This window comes from Penaeus vannamei, chromosome 24 (assembly GCF_042767895.1).
Source record: "Penaeus vannamei isolate JL-2024 chromosome 24, ASM4276789v1, whole genome shotgun sequence".
NCBI lineage: Eukaryota > Metazoa > Arthropoda > Malacostraca > Decapoda > Penaeidae > Penaeus > Penaeus vannamei.
Window position 1 is genome coordinate 5794913 of NC_091572.1, and position 17047 is coordinate 5811959.

Genomic DNA, 17047 nt, shown 5'->3' on the forward strand with positions numbered 1-17047 from the left:
AGGAAGAGTTAGATAAAATTAGTCTTCGTTAAAAGTTCAGAATGGAATATTTGAAAAATATATAATATCACATTGTCTTAGTAACAGGATTTGCTCTATAAGGGGAACATAATTTGGGTCATATACTATACTATCTGCATTAAGGGAATCTTCGTAAATATCCAGAGAGAAGTTACAAAATCGTTAGTAATCATATTTCTATGCTGCACCACTTTAATCATAAACTGAAATAAACATGTAGTGGAAGATCCCATCCAGCTTTACATTTTGAGGACAAGTGCACTTCTGATTTATAATGAACTCATGCATGCCATCCCCCTATAGAGTTTTTACATCTGTTAATACTTATGATGCATTGGTATTGTTCATGCCATAAAGATTATGATACACTTCTACCTCACATACAGTGAAGCTTAAATTTAGGTGAGAGAAGACTAATACAAATGCTGTATGTGAAGCTTAAATTTAGGTGAGAGAAGACTAATACAAATGCTATCTATTACTGCTTATTCATTCCTTGTTCATTTGTTATATTGATTTCGTGCTTTCTATCCCAACAGTGCGGGAACTTGCCCGAGTCATGTTCCCCTACACAGCTGAGCACGAGGATGAGCTAGAGTTGAAAGAAGGAGACGTCATTATTATTTTGTGCAAGGAGCTTGAGGATAAGGGTTGGTGGCGAGGAGAACTGAACGGCCAAGTTGGTGTCTTCCCAGATAATTTTGTAGAGCTTATTTCCCCAGAAGAAACGGTAAGTGCTTTCCTGACTACCTTTCATGGCTAGCTTTGGTGTCGGTGTGATGAAAGCATTGGGTGGGACTCAGGTGTATAGTAATTTCTTCAACAGAAGAACCCCTTTACTTAAGCATGACCAGAGTGAGAATGGATTTTATATTGCTTACCTTTTATCATTCTCTCACAGAATCCATACTTAATGTAACCAGCTTACTACTAGCCAAAGAACTTAATAAGATTAATCCAACACACTAAACCAGAATTATTCTTGTATACCTGTATTCTAATCTTACCAAAGATAATCCTAGCATAACCCAATTATATCTAACCGTATGGATTATCTAATGAAAAAGCCTAATCTTACATGAGTTTATATAGCCAAACTTAGCTTACTAACCCATGATGAAAAGATTTCACAGTTATCCTGAGAGGAAATAGTGGGTTCAAATATTAGAGATGATGTAATGTATAATACCAAAGAAGTTAGTATATATACTGATGTTTTTATGATGAGGATCTCTACATTGTATTGATTTAATCTTTTATCCCATAAGTTAAAGTAAAAACTAAGATGTTCAAGGGATAAACAGATAAATATTGTAAAACTTTGTGTGTTCATAGACCCCTCAGATCCTTTTGCTAAAACAGTTGTAAAAGGCAGTGGGGCAAGACTACCATTTGAAGTTGCATTAGCGTCAATAGTAAGGAGTGAACCAGTGAGAAATGAAGTAAAAAACTATGCAATTGTAAACTTGAAAAAGTTATTTCAAACTACTTAGTGACTAAAAATCACCCAAGTTATGTAGTATTCTCACCATTCAATAGAATAGTATCACAGTCTCAATTGACAAAGATTGCATTATTGCGTTGTTGCAGTCTTTGTTGTTGGTGATTCTATAAATTTTACTAAAAGTGGTAGTTATGTTCTTATCTCTGGAAAGATTAGATAAAGTTAACAGATGTCATCCATAACACACACTCTCACAGGCACACATTCCTTTTTGATAAATCCATATGTGTAGTGAATAGCATGTCAATAATTTTGGTATATGATATGGTTTGCACTTTGAGGATTCTGTTGCATTAGTACTTCATATGTCAAAAGTACAAGATGTGTTCTTCATTCATCTTCTTTTTTCATTCAAGGCTAAACCACCAAGACCGGAAAAACCATCGACTGTTATAGGCAAAAAGGGATCTCCAACCAGTTCAACAGACACGACGCCAACAAGCACTCTAAACAAAGCAGGTGGGTGGCTATTTGGGTGCAATAGAGGAATATTTACTTACTGATATTGATTTTTGTTAAGATATATTTGCACAGATATATATGCTGACAGATGCAGAAGCACCAAGCACATGCATGCACACACAGACACTTACAGTTAAAAGAAATAACACATCTAGTAAGATATAGATGATCATGAATTTTTGAAATGTGCTTTCATAATTGATCATTATAAAATAAGTTGCAAACGCATTTTATCATTATCTTTAATTTGACACGTATTTTTTCATTGGATTATTATACCATTTACTTTTTTTATGGCATTTCTCAGGAGGAAAGAGCAACGTTATCTCCTTAAGCCACCTTCTATGTTCATGATATGATTGCCTGACTAGATTGCATATCAAGGCCATCATTATATCAGGGTGCCAGTTGTATTTCTATGCATTGTATCTTTTGCATGTGATGTTGAGGTGAATATAGGGTTTGCATATTCTCTCACTTTTATTTCTCTTTTAAGTTGTAATGTTAGTTCATTATAAAGGATGTAAAGATAACGACAATTGACATCTCAGATGGCCACTTTCATATTGATTAGATATGTTATCAGCAGGTAGAGGAGTGAGCGCTCCACCACTGGTGCCATTCTCTCTGCTGCAGAGTGTTAGTGGAAAAGTGTAGGTGGCCTGTTTATATTCAGCTTTGGAGAGTTAGTAGCATAATAATTATCAATTATTTCATCATTAATTTGGTTTTGAGTATATTTGGAAATTTGAGAAATGTGTTTGTTGTGGCTCAGTGTGTGCGCTGCTAGAAAAGATTTACATGTTGTGTGAGGGGTTGTCTCATGGAGCTTTGAAGGGGTTTACAATTATAGATGGAGATGAGTTATGTGTAAGTACAAATGATATAGTTGCATGTGATGCATCCTTTTTTAAGTCTAAAATTAAAATACAAATATGTAAACTTACATGGCATCCTGAAAACTGTCTGGGTAAGGATTGTTCCACAGAGCTAGGGAGGATATCAAATACTGTTGATTATTAGTCATTAACTCACTTATCTTTTAACACCCATTATTAAAAGCTGACTTAAGATATTAGCCCATCTTTGCTGATGTTTGAGGCTAGATTTTTTATTCTTTTGTTGTCAATTTTATGCGTCATTAGTATCTATTTAGTCAAATGGAAAGTCTCATCGATATTGTAAATGGTTTACTTTTAACATTTTTATCTACAGTGAGCTTTGCAGTCACAGCCTGTAAATGAAGTAGGAAGTATACAAACATTGAGCCACAGCTTTCACATATTTTGCTGAAGTGTTGATCTCGGACATATTAACAGTCTGAGTTAATGTAACACGCACATTCTCACCTATTCTGTAAACATCATTCTTTAAAATGATATCATGTAGTTACACTTAAATATAATCTTAATATTCTCCTTCAATTTTTCTTGGATTTAGGCTTCATTTTGTTTGACTCTACAGGATTACAATTATCACTAAAACCATCCAGATGCATATGCAAACTCACACATACACATATACTCCCTCCTACACATAGAAAAAGAAACACACAAAAAACACTCACAGACCCACAAATATATTAAGCAAGCAAGCTAGAAAGCCATATATTCACATATAAATTTTGTTTAATATGTTTATTCCCCATGTTTTGTAAGGCCAGTCCCTCGATGTTAGGTTGATTAAGAGTGATATCAGGGGTAATGAGGGAATGCAATTAATTACTGATTATGAAAAAAGAGATAGAAAAAAAATATATATATATGTGTGTATGTGTGTGTGTATTTTTTCCCTTTTTTTCTTTTTTTCAAAATTTGATATGTAATAGACTGGAGAGAGAGGAATAAATTATAGGAATGTATGGTAAAACTGGAACATATATTTTTTCTTTCTTTTCTCCCCCTTACCCCCTCCCCCCTATCCCCCTCCCAATTATGCTCCACAGGTGTACAGACTAATAGCAAGGTCTGGCAGATGTGTCCAGCAGTACCACAACTGCAGTGAAAAAGGAAGGATGTTTTTGATGTTGAGAACAATTTCATTATAATACTTATGAAATCATTGAGTAGTGGATCATTTCCAGTAGAGTATTACATGTGGCCTGTGAGTGGAGTGAAAATTATCTGTCTTAGTGTGTTATTTACATTTTGAAATGAGTGGTATCAAAGCTTACAATGATTGAAAACTATTTTGAATTTTATTCTTTGTACAATATGGTTTGGTTCCAACATAGAGTGATAGTAAATCATTACAGTTTATTAGTGGTGTATGTTAATTTGATAGCAGGCATGATATTGAGATAATGGTAAGATAATGCTCTGTGCTAAATAGAAATTCCTGTTCACTGCTGTGAAGAGAGAAAAGGGAACAACTTAAAGAAAATATAAGAGATGTAAAGATGTAAAAAAAAAAGAAAAAAGAAAAAGATCCATTTCATTTCCGTGCTTTTTCCATTCCACCATACTCTGTCCTTAAACGTGTTGCGGAGGAATTGAAGCAAACATGGTAAAGCCATTCACCACTGCTATTCCTAATAGCTTTCACCTACTTGTTCCCTCTAGATAAGGAACCTCCCCCTCCATTGCCTGAGAAAAAAGTGCAACCGCCACCACCCCCAGAAAAGAAGCCGCTGCCCCATCCATCTTTGCATTCGTCTGATGCCCATGACGGAAGTTGTTCCTCAAAGGACGCATCAGATTTAATGATGTCTAAAGGGTCGAAGAAGAAATCTGAAGTCAGAGGTGGGTTTGTGAGCTTCCTTGGTAATTGATGTTGTTTTTATTTACATCAGAGATATGAGTTATGTACGGGTGTAGATGTGTGAATGTTATTATTCAAGGCCTGCGCAATGAGAAATATCAATTTTATCCTGTAGTTCCTCTTTTTTCCTTTCTTTCATTCATCAGTGTGTATTATTTATGTCCACAGTGATTTTTGTTTTTTGCTCCAAAGAGACAGTTATTAGTCCTACCAGTCTGACCTATTTTTGTTTGCTTAACTTTAAGAAATATTTGAAAAATATGTTATTGCTATTATTATTTGAATGATATTACAATAATCATAGTATTAGTGATGATAAGGATAAGAGTGTCAATATTTATAGCATTAGAAAAAAAATCTAGAAAATTCAAGGAATGGGGAAATCAGGTGAGGTCATGTAGGGCCTACTATTTTCCTCCTTGGTGACTGAGCATTTGCGGAGCAATCGTAAAGAAAATTCAGAAGCGCAACTACAGCGGACAGTATGTATCTTTTCTCTGTCTTTCTCTCTTTCATCTTTTCTTACTTCCTCCTTTTGTTTTTTCCTTTCTATGCTGCTTTCCCACTTTCTTTTCCTGTCTGTCTTTATCATATCCTCTTACTAAAATATCCAATTTTAGACCTAAGAATAATTGCAAATGTGCATCCACATTGCAGAGGACCTGAGCCTAACGCTGGATACAAATGGAGAGCCCCTGAAGCACGTGACACACCTGAGGCCCAAAGGTCCTTCGCGGAGACGGCCTCCCTCGGGGGTGTTCAAGGAAAATGTAGGTCTATATTTAGTGTACGGGGTATTTTTTTTAGAGGACGTCCCACACAGGCAAGTATGTTTTGATGATCCATATTTACTTATGCGATGATTATAAAAGCTCTTTAAAGTTTTTTGTTTGTTTGTTTGTTTGTTCATATACTTATTTATTTTATTTCTTTCATACCATTTGTCAGTGGAAGAGGTCATGTATCAGGAAAGTTGACTTACAAGGTAACTAGATACCATAAGAAAAATAAAGTCAGCAAGTTCCATTATTTAAGGAAACTATATATTTTAATATATAAATTACAATTTAAGGAGCTTTTTTCCATAAGAAAATATAATAGCTTAATCAGGAATGCTTTCCTTTCTGATGAATATAAAGAGGTACTCATTTGTTTTATCTTAATTTTAACATAGCAGATCGTATTTTTAAGGAACACTTCACGCAAACTATAATCTTATTTGAATAACAAAATACAAGTTTGTGATATATCATTTCCATGACTATTTCACTATTCTTGAGCCTGACAGTGCATACGACTTATAATGATCAGCATCATACCTTCATAGATATTAATATATTTATCCATTGTCATGGTTTGTGTAAGGGCTACTAACTGACAACCTAACCATTATTTACTGACATGAGTCTACTCGATGAAATGAGTGCTTGCTTAACAAATATCATTATTACATATGGTATTAAATATATGATGCTCAAGAAAGACAATAAACATTTTAATTGATGCATTTTAATTATTTAAAAGGATGTAGTCTCTCTGCACAGAGACTTATTCATTACGCATGAAATGTGTCTGAACAGTTTCTTTTGAAATAGGTATACCATTATTGTACATACATTGTATCTTTTTTTCTTTCTTTTTTGAATATCTTCTGTTATTGCCATGACGGTCAGAATGAGAGAAAATTAATTGAGCATCATGTTAAGAATAAGAAGGCTTTTATACGTCTTTTACATTTTTTCTCCCAATTGACAATCCGACAAATAACCCATATATTTTGCTTGTTGATTAGTATGCTTTGTGTGTGAGCATGAAGTCCATCACTGACCACCATGTATGTTTTCTTGGAGAATTTTTGCTTCTGTGATTTTTTGCTGTTTGTGAAAGCCCCTCCCATAGTAATCATTTTTTTTTTCTCTTTTTTTTTTTTCAAATGATTTGATTTGATTTGATTGTCCTTAGGTCTGAGACTCCCAGTTTTAGTTCCAGTTTGCAATAATGCATAACATTGTGATTGTTGAGAAGATTCATACTTAATACATAATAAAGGAAATTTTGTGATGGAAGACATGAAATCTTCTTCATAATTGACAGTTATAAAAAAAAAAAATTTAAGTTTCATAGAAAGCATTTGTGATATTTTGAGGATTTACATGGCCTTGATAGTGAAGGAATCGGTGACAGAATCAAATTGATATCTTGTACTCTGAAAGCTTTATAATACATGGTACAGTAGAATTTTGTTTATACAAATTAATTTGTGACCTGGCTCTTTTAGGTTATTCATACAGTGAATGCTGTGCACTATACTTAACCCATGACTGAATAATACAGTTATTTAGTTTTTGCTTTCATTAATGTTATTGTGAATGCACTGGTTTAGACTTTTTTCATTGTTTTTAATGCAATATGAATATAATTTGTAAATAGTTCATATATTAATATATGCCTGTATTTGTATAAAATTAGAGTTCCATTTCAAAAGAAATGATCAAAATTTAGTATCATACACCCAGTGTAATTTGTCTTTATAAATAATTTTCAATTAGATTTCCAATGTTTTCTCAAACCATAGAAAGGGTTTATTAGTAATTAACATCAGAGAAAAAAGTACTGTCAATTGTCAATTTTTAATGATAAGAGATTCATCTTCAGATTTATTGTAAGGGAGATGTTATTGCCTGGATGTAATGAAGGAGGATTTTGCATAAATGGAATTATACTGTAAGTTTAAGTTGCATTCCTTGCATAATGCACCAATAGCAGACCATTGCACCCAACTCTTTAGCTTCCTCAGTGTGGTGGGGTTCTGTTAGTCTAACCTCGCATATCACACTCTCTCTCTCTGTGGCACAGATGAAAATCAGCGCTGACTCTGATACCCACCTCCCTCCCACACCTGAAGACGACCTCGATAACGTAAGTGGCTTTTGTGCGGTGCTGATTATAACCTGAGTTTTCTTGGCAATAAGCAATGAGAGATTTATTTTCTTTATCCTTTTTTTTTTTCAACCATGAATATCCTGCTAGGTAATGTTCAGTTTTCGATCTTCTTTTCTGTCCAGCTCTTATAAAGACATTTGCATGAAAAGCAACCAGGGCTGCTGTGCTGGGAGTGGTATTTTGTGCTTTGGCATGTTGGTGGCTGAAGGACTGTACATGATATAGCAGCATCTTTCTGATTAGAGGCATTGTTTTCAGGTTACAGTATATGTGCCAGATTGACGGATCTTCTTGTGCAACGAAAAATCGTCTTTCAGGAGATACTTAGTTTCTGTCTACTTTTTCTTCTTTTCCCATTTAACTTCTTTTTACACTAATATAGAAGGTGATAGGGTTTAGTATCAATAGTTCATTTTGGTTGCATCATGGTTAATTATGGACAGTTCTTATATTTCAGTTTGTTATTAGTGTTAGTACATAGAGTTGTGAAGGATTTTTACTGCTCTATTTCTTCTTAGAATATATATGTTATAGATGTTCACTCATATACAGGCACAAATATTAGCAAAGAATTTATAAAGGGCAACACTGGCCAGCATCAGAAGCTTTTTCAGATGTTTGTTTAGTGTGAGATATATATCTTGGTAATGATAGAATGTTCAAATAGCTTGGGGAATTTGTAGGGAATACAAATAACTACCAGCAGAGTGAGTAATAGGTATAATGTTTTCTTTGCTGTATAGAAATCACGCCAGCATATGATAAGATAAGAGTGATGTAAAAGATAAATGTTCAAATGTTAAGGGCTGTAGGTGTACATGTAGGTGGGTGACACATATCCAGTATTTTTATCAAACATATATTTTTTTCTTCTTTTTTGAATTGACACAAGGTGATTATATGTGATCAGGATATCCATAAGTATGATATCACGTAAAACAGGTATTGTGCAGTAGGTATTCTATATACTATTTGTTTTTATGTATTTATTGGTTTAATGTACAGTTACACATACCTTAGTGTATTAATAATGATAATGATAAAAAAGACAATCCACAGTTAAACAATTTGTTAAGAATTAGAGAGGTATTAGGAGTTCAAAAGCATGAGTGAGATGAACGGGTAATATTTAGAATTATTTAGGTAGCTTTCACCCATATCAAAATTTCAATGTTATCATTCTGATAAGATAAACTAAACATGAGCAGTATAGCCTTAGAGTTGATATCAGTGTCTGAACTCTTTTCAGTACAACTGCATTGTGTGAATCTTTCCACAGAACTAGATAATTATTAGAATTTTTTTATTATACATTATAAGTATATAAATATATACTAGAGAAGATGAAGAGGAGAGTGAAACGCTACTCTGAGTCAAATGTCTTGGATGTGAGTATCTCTGACGTCTGTGACAATATGTGATAAAGTTGTTTATCGGTTCCTTTGTGCATGCCTTTGTGGTTTTTCCTTTTTTTTTCTTTCTTTCTTTTTAGGATAAAAACACAACAGGCTCTTATTTATTATCTCATCTTGTTGGTAGTAATAGGAAAAGATAGTTGGTAGAGTCAGGAAATTATGAACTGACAAGTTGTTCATAAGAATGCCCAGAGCACCAAAAAGATGGTGTGATTGGAATAGGAAGTAGGAAGAGAGTGATAAGTACTTCTTCCTGTTGTGTTATGTAGATGGAGAGATATAAGTGTGTAACAGCTACTATGTGTGTAAGCTTGTAGTGAGTTTTTTTTTATTATCATTCACTCAAAGATACTGACTTCACAAATATGTTAGGATCAGGGAGTATGCATTGTAGCTTTTGTTAAACAACATAGTCTTCTCTTTTTTCATTTGGCCATTTGTTTAGCCTTCCTTTCTTGTTTTTACTTCTGAATTTCACTCCACTTGCCTCCAGCTTTGTTTTTTAATCAAATACATATTTCATGAAGGTACTTGTTTATCTCCAACATAGGACTCAAGTCACCAGCTAAACGGGCATGTAAGCAACTCTGAACTTCCACGCAGCCCGAGTGTTCCTGCCATCTCACCTACACCACAGAAACCCACTATGCGCTCAGATGTTGCACCTCCTCAGGCTGACTCTGGAAGCACAGTCCCATGGCTACAAGAGCTACATTTGAAACAGAAGAAGAGACTCTCAGGTATCATTGTAGGTGAGTTATTGAAAGCTTTTTCAGATTTCTGTTCAAAGCAGGAAATTAAGTGATTTTACTTCTTTTCCAACTGATTTTTTTTTCTGCAAAGGTTATTGGATTAATAGTAAGCCTGTATATTGGAACTGAAAGTTTGGTGAAGTGTGGAGTGGGTATGTTTAGCTTCTTTCCCATGAATTTAGGAGTGAGGGACAGATTGTTCTTGCAGCATCACTTTTCAACCTTTGATGTGTAAAGGTATCACCTATAATAAAGTGGAGGAATACTGGTATCTTCCACCCTTACAAGTGCTGCTCTACTAGTTCTTACCACTCTGAACACTCCCTAGAGTAGAGATGATAATAAGTTGAATGTATACCGTAGATATTCACGTGTAAGCACTGGCTAACAGATTTCTAGTTCACTATCTAGAGCAGGCTACGTTGCAATAAGAATGGTATGTCTAATTTTACGTGTGACTGAACACTTATAAGCTTCAACCAATTTCATATTGTTTCAATTGGTTATGCTAAACACATTTAGTAAAGGTTACTTATACAAGATTTTCTCATCTGAAGAGTACAATGTCTCCCAGTGGAGATACAAAGAGGCTTAAATCATTGTCAAGTCCACTTCATATGTGTCACATGGGATTCAGTACCATTTTAATAAGGAATAATCAATCCACCAAAAATTAGTCCATTTGGTTTTCTACATTTGATGATGGTTGGTACTGAACTGCGGCATGAGTGCCACACAAGCACCCTGGCCTCTCCTGGCCCTGCTAATGCAGTATGGACCACAGTGGCTTCCTTGTTTACAAGACCTGTAGATTATCACCCTATTGCTCCTGAGACAGTATCTATAGTGCCGTGTAAAACACTAAAGGTGTATCCCTCCATAGGTTCACACTATGTAGCTTTACTATACCTTTCAAATAGTACTACCATAAGTTAGGCTGTTGACAATACTGGGCAGTATGAGGGCCACCAACCTTGACTTTCCTGATGATGTTTCCATCTTATATGGAGATGCTGCTAGTAGAAAATGTAATTAGCATTATGGCAAAGCCCTTTGGGTCTAGAGGTCTCTTAGAGCAGGACCAAATCCAGGACTTTCCAGTTTCCTTGGAGAAATCAGGGCTGTCAGTAGATGGATTGGCCTAGGGACAGGAGCCAAGAAATCTTTCAACAAGAGTATTTGGAGGTTCTGGTACCTGTGTGAAAGTACCAAGCTACTTGTCTTCAGGGCCCTGACACTGCTGGTTCTGCTGTAAGGCAGTGAAACTTGGACTTTGTCCTATTACTGTATCTTGGCGTACAGTTGGCAGGACCATCTGTTCAACCAACAATGTCATTGTGAGAATGGTGACAGATCTGTTACTTCTGTAAGTCAAGACCGTCAACTTTGTATGGCCCTTTTGAGGATGATCCTAAGCCTGAGGTTGTCTCCTCATGAAACAACTCTGGATGGAAAAGGCTCATGATAAGAATGAAATCAGCTTGGGAAATTCAACCTGCTATATCATGATAGAAGTAGAGAGATCTTTTTTGCTGGAAACAAAGGGTGAATGCAGCAGTGTGCCTTCCGTGCATTAGTCCCACTGATGGATTGATTGATTTCCTTTGCCTTTTTCTTCGTTCTGCCTCCTGTTTCCTCATCTGTTTTCACTTTCTTTCATTTTGTTATTTTTCATCTTCAGTTTGGGAATTGTTATTCTATTTTATTCAACATCATCAATAGTAGACATTATTTTTATAGTATTCCATAATTTTGTGTTTGAGCATGCCTTTGGTACTATCTTAACAATATTTATTATGATGATGTCCATTATTATAATTTTTTTGACAGACTTAAAATCTTATTCAAATTGATGGATTATAGAGTAAGGAAATCTTGCACCTTCCAGATGGAGAAGCCTCAGCTGCTCCACCACCTGTAATCTCTCCAAAGCCAGCTGTCTTGCCTCATAAAATGGAAGACAAGCCCAAGCCCCCTCGGCCATCACTACCAATGAACGAAGCCATCAACTCCAGTGTCAAGAGACCTGTAGAGCCTCGCCTTCCCACACCCGACTATGACAGCAAGGTCCCCATCACCAAGAGCAAGCCTCTGCCACAGACGCCGTTATCCAGCCAGAGCATACAGCCAGAGAAGAGACTTGGCTTGGTCACAGATCAGCGAGCTTCAGGTCCAGCCAGTGAGGCGAAGAAGTCTAGCAAAGAGATTAAAAAGGGACACACTGCACCAAGTGCTGCTGAGGCTCCAAGTAATTTAGAAGAGAAGATTGATGCTTTGTATAAGGATCTAATACCAAAGGTAGTGTATAATATGTTGAATAGTTTGCATTATCAGTATGATGATAAAAATCATGCTATATGTCTTGCTGCTAAGTGTAGGCTGTGATTTGTTGATTATCACAAAACAAAACACAAACCAAAACAAGAAATCCTTTATCATTACTTGATAATACAGTTGGCCCTAACATTTAGAAAGATTATACTCCAAAACTAGATGTAAATGTTAAAAATTTACAAGTGCACACTTTTCATAAATGCCCGTCCATGTTAGGTATTACATGTATGTGATATTATGGTAATTCAGTGCTGTTTATTTTTTGCAGTATTTTTAATCATAATTCCCTGTTATTTTCATATGTCTTGTTGCTGTAATTATGCCTAGCTTGTGGATAACCAAATATAGAAATGTTAAGAGCCAACTGTATATTGTCTTATGTAATTAGTATTGAATTTAGATAACTTTTTTTTCCTGGCACAGATAAAACTAATTGAAGAGCGCATGGAGGAGCAGAAGAAGGAACATTCTCGGAAAATGCAGATGTTGATGAGTGACCTAGATGAGGAACGCAAGAAACGAGCTTGCATGGAAGTGGAAATTGAGCGATTAAAAAAGCTCATCAATGCATATGCTCAAGTGTAAGATTTATTTCAAATCCTGGTCATAAAGGATGAGGATAGGTGTCTTTCAGGTTTATGATGAAATATCAGCATTGAAAGTTTTGCAGGACCATGTAGAAAGTAAGAATCTTGAAGCATCCTCACCGGAAAGTGTGAGATACTGTATGAAGTACCATGAGAGATGTGACCTTCTTTGTGATCCAAAGGTCTTCCTTAAAAGTCAGGTGGATGTCCAGTATCTCTGTCTTTTTTCTCTTTTTCTACTGTTGATATAGAATAAAACCAGTATACAGAGAGTTTGAGCTGTGTGTGTGGTAAGCAAGATATGAACATCATTTCAGCCATAGAGGATGGTTAATGTGTGTTCATAAACATGTATTCAGTAATGGAAACCATTAATATCTGTTGATAAAAGGAATGGGTACCATGTGGTAGGTTTTAGTAGTGTCTTTTGTGTATAATATGTGAAGAATGCATGTGCTTTGATAAGGGCAGGATTTCTGTACGAAAGAGAATGCAGTAGGGAAAAGTGATGTTAGACTGTCATTGAATGATTTTGATATAGAAATATACTGTAACAGTCCACTATAGGGTAATATTTGTTATACAAATATGACTGCTTTTCAACATCACATTTCTCTCATGGTGCCAAAAATTACCATGTGTTGGTGCTGTGTAGAACACATCCTAAAGTATAGAGGCTGAAACTGACAGAAATTCCAGTTTATGGACGAGAGAGAGAGAAAGGAATGCAAAGAATATTTCAAGTGTAAGGGAAATACAGCTTCAACTTTCAAAAGATACACCTTTATCTACAGCATAAACAAGACCAAACGAAGGTACCACCCAGAAGAAAATAATTTATCAACTACAGCTTAGATGATGCAAGCATTTTTAATTCAAGGATCACTTTTTATCTTGTATCCATGAGTATGTTAGTGTATATCTGTGTATATAAAAGATGTGGAATCTAATATGATTTTGCATATGTACCATAACCATGTGTGAGTGCATAAAGTCATACATAGAACACAAACAAAACCCTGTGTATATGTATGTGTGTGCTTACATGTTTTATAATTTCATACTATCAGTTTTAAAATTGAGATCATATCAAGATATACTGTAACAATCTTCAGAGCATAATGTTCATACTAGACATAAAAACAAACCTCCATCATTGGTTACCAGTAAATTAATGCAAAATGTGGTGATGAAACTCCAGATTAAGTTATTGGATGTAATATAGTACAATATCTGTGTAATTTAAATATGTATATGAACAGGGATTTTGCAATAAGAGTTGAGGTAAGATCTATTGTAGATGACTTGCCTTGATATATATTTAGTGCATTCAGTCCATAGAACTTGGATTCGTTTTAGGATGACGTTGAATGTATAAATGCCCGTTAGTGATACCTTACATGGTTGTGGGCCCTCTGGTCAACGCAAGGAAACTGTTGTACATTTTTAAAAACTAGAATCATCTGATGGTACTTGAGTTTTATATGGCTTTATGCACAGAAATTGTGCATGGATTGCAGTACTTAAGGATATTGGCAATTGTTACAAGTAAAAAGCAAGGGCTTCACTCCTGCCACTTACATCATTTTGTACAGATGTTCCAAAATGCCATATCATGTGACATTCTTTTGTAGTATTTTTGTATACCTTCTTTTTGGAAACATTCCTTCTGCATTGTATTGATTGGAAGTGAAGCAGACAAACTAGCATTGTGCTGGTCCTATCTAGGGCTAGTGTAAAGTGTATGTCCATATTTTCCCTTCTAGTATTCTACCTATACATTTTCAGTTAGATTTCTTTGTGTATATTCACGTGTATGTAGTGTATATGTTCATATACATCCATGGATATGTATATACAAGCGTGTATGTTTGTGTGTGTGTACACATGATCATGCACACACACACCTACGCCCAAAACACGCCAACACACACACACACACACACATCCACGCACACATGCCCACAAATTTATAAATATGTATATATGTATGTGTATACATATATGTATATGAGTGTGTGCATAGACATACACCTTAGTAGACACTGATTGTATGTATGTAAGTATGTTTATATGTATGAGCAATTTAGTCCTTGTTTAAGAAATATTATTATAGGAAGTTTATATTTATTTACTATAGAATGCATTACATTATGTCAGTATGTCTTGTGCCATCATGTGTGGCCCAGAGTGCTTTGTGCCATGAAACAAAATCTTTTGCTACAACTTGACTTGGTCTTTAGTCTGTGCTTTGAGATAAGTATTAAATGCCACATGGATTTTTTTCCCCTTTTTTTTTTTTTCTTTTTTTTTATACCAAGGTTATCAAAAATGAAGAACATCAGCAGGAATATATTTGGGACGTAATGTATAAGGATAAAGCAATGGCTTATCCAAACCTTGGAAGTAGTTGATTGATAGTTCTTTAAGAAGTGTTCAATGAAATAAAAATGATTCGGGTCGCAAAAGAGCGAAGAGAAATTTCCGGCTAAATACGCATAGTAAAAGTACCGGTCAAGAACCCCTGTGTCTAGCATAGCTTTCCTTAGAAATTCTCTGCTTCATCTCCATCTGTCATGTCAAGTGAGGATGGCATCAGACATGTAATTACGTGCCTCTGTATGCAGTTCATGTGGAACTAGTTTTCTTTTTGTTTGAGAAAAGAAAAGAAAGGCTTCATATAGCTGCAGAAGTTCAAAAAAGAAAAAAGAAAAAAAAAGAATTTGGTGTATATATGACTTGTATATTTTACTTTAATAACATGTGCTTCAAAGAACATAACACGAAGGTGATTTCACATTGGTTTAATAATGAACAGCAACTAGATGCATTCACATCATAAGAGCTTTCAGCTAGTTGATACTCCATTTCAGACTTTCATTTTACCTAGTGATAGTTATGTGGGTGAAAGGTTGAAAAATATTAGGGCCACATCATTTAATTCCAAGGATAATACAGGTATACATAATAAATAATGGTAGTACAAGTGATTATTCATTCCTAAATATGGCTACATTGAAGTCTGTACTTAACAAGGAAATACGCCCTGTATTTCTACACCATATGTCATAATAATGTAGAAACAGGTCAGTAATTTTGAAGAAAAAAAATTGATTATATTGTATGTGTATTGTATAGCAAGATATGATGGTTTTTCTTCTGTCTCTATATATTTCAGCTTTTAATCTCCACATTTCTATTCCAATATACTGCTATCATTGAAAGATTTTTATAGTTTTCAATTTCATAAATTGTAGATTCACAGGTATTCTAGTCAAGTAACTTCAAAATCATAAGGTCTTCTGAACATCAAATGTTGAGTAAATAAATAGGATGTGATCCACGCATTGTCATTCAGTACATCAATATTTTTGTTTATGATCTAAAGTATATTGGAATAATTTTTTTACATCACTTTCATGCTACCAAATATGTTTGGTTAAGAAATATCATTGAATGACCATGTCTACTGCATACTGTAAATCCTTTATATATTTTTAATAATCCTAACATTGATTGTATCAAACATCCTTGTATTTTCTTGCACAATCATAATTTCTATTTTATTTAACACTAGTCAGTGAGTAAATAAAGAATAAGCATAAACATTTTTGTTTTGATTTATAACCTTATCAGACTTTCAATTAGTTTTATCAGTAATTGTAGCCCTTAATATGAAAAGATGTAAACATTATGGGAATCATTTTACGTTTCACAATGAAATTAAGAAAATAACACCTAAAATCTATAATATGGATTTTGACCATCTATTCTGTTATTTGCTTAGATGCTAGTCTGTGTTAATTCATACTACCTTTACCTACATTTATTGATGCAAATAATTAATGTTTGAAAATAAATGTGCTAGACATCAAAGGTCATGTAGCACTATGGTAAAGTATTGCGTCGGAAAAGGCAAAGGAGAGTTAAAGATTACAATAAAATGTATTACATGTGGAAGGGGAATAGGGGAGCAAGTGAATTGGAGCAAAAATTAGTATAAAGCGGAGGGGAGGGCGATTGAGTAAATTACACTGTATCTGTCACTGGGGAAGGTATAGGAAAAATCTTCAAGGAAGAATAGAGATAGCTGTTGAAGAGTAGAGAATCTGGGGAGAGGGGAGGGTGTTAGATATCAAAGATTAGAGGGTGCTGTAGAAGAGTATGGTAATGAAAAGGGAAAGGAAGGAAGTAAATGAAGAATAGCGATTAATGTGGGAAAGGTTAAGAAGGTAGAGTAATTAAATGAATTGCATTGTATCTGTGACT

General features: G+C 34.7%; 1 protein-coding gene across 10 annotated transcripts in view; it reads left to right on the forward strand.

Moving 5' to 3' along the window:
• The window catches only part of LOC113830120 (SH3 domain-containing kinase-binding protein 1), a 225111-nt gene extending 208727 nt beyond the window's left edge, over positions 1-16384 (forward strand). For 9 of the 10 annotated variants that reach the window (XM_070138275.1, XM_070138276.1, XM_070138279.1 and 6 more), the window contains 8 exons: positions 561-751; positions 1882-1984; positions 4549-4728; positions 5405-5517; positions 7604-7666; positions 9656-9857; positions 11746-12155; positions 12615-16384. In XM_070138275.1, the coding sequence (XP_069994376.1) occupies positions 561-751; positions 1882-1984; positions 4549-4728; positions 5405-5517; positions 7604-7666; positions 9656-9857; positions 11746-12155; positions 12615-12776 (1424 nt within the window). In that variant the 3' untranslated portion in view covers positions 12777-16384. The remainder of the gene's footprint in view (positions 1-560; positions 752-1881; positions 1985-4548; positions 4729-5404; positions 5518-7603; positions 7667-9655; positions 9858-11745; positions 12156-12614) is intronic. The other variant, XM_070138277.1, reaches the window with a different exon arrangement.
• The last annotated feature ends 663 nt before the right edge of the window (positions 16385-17047 follow it).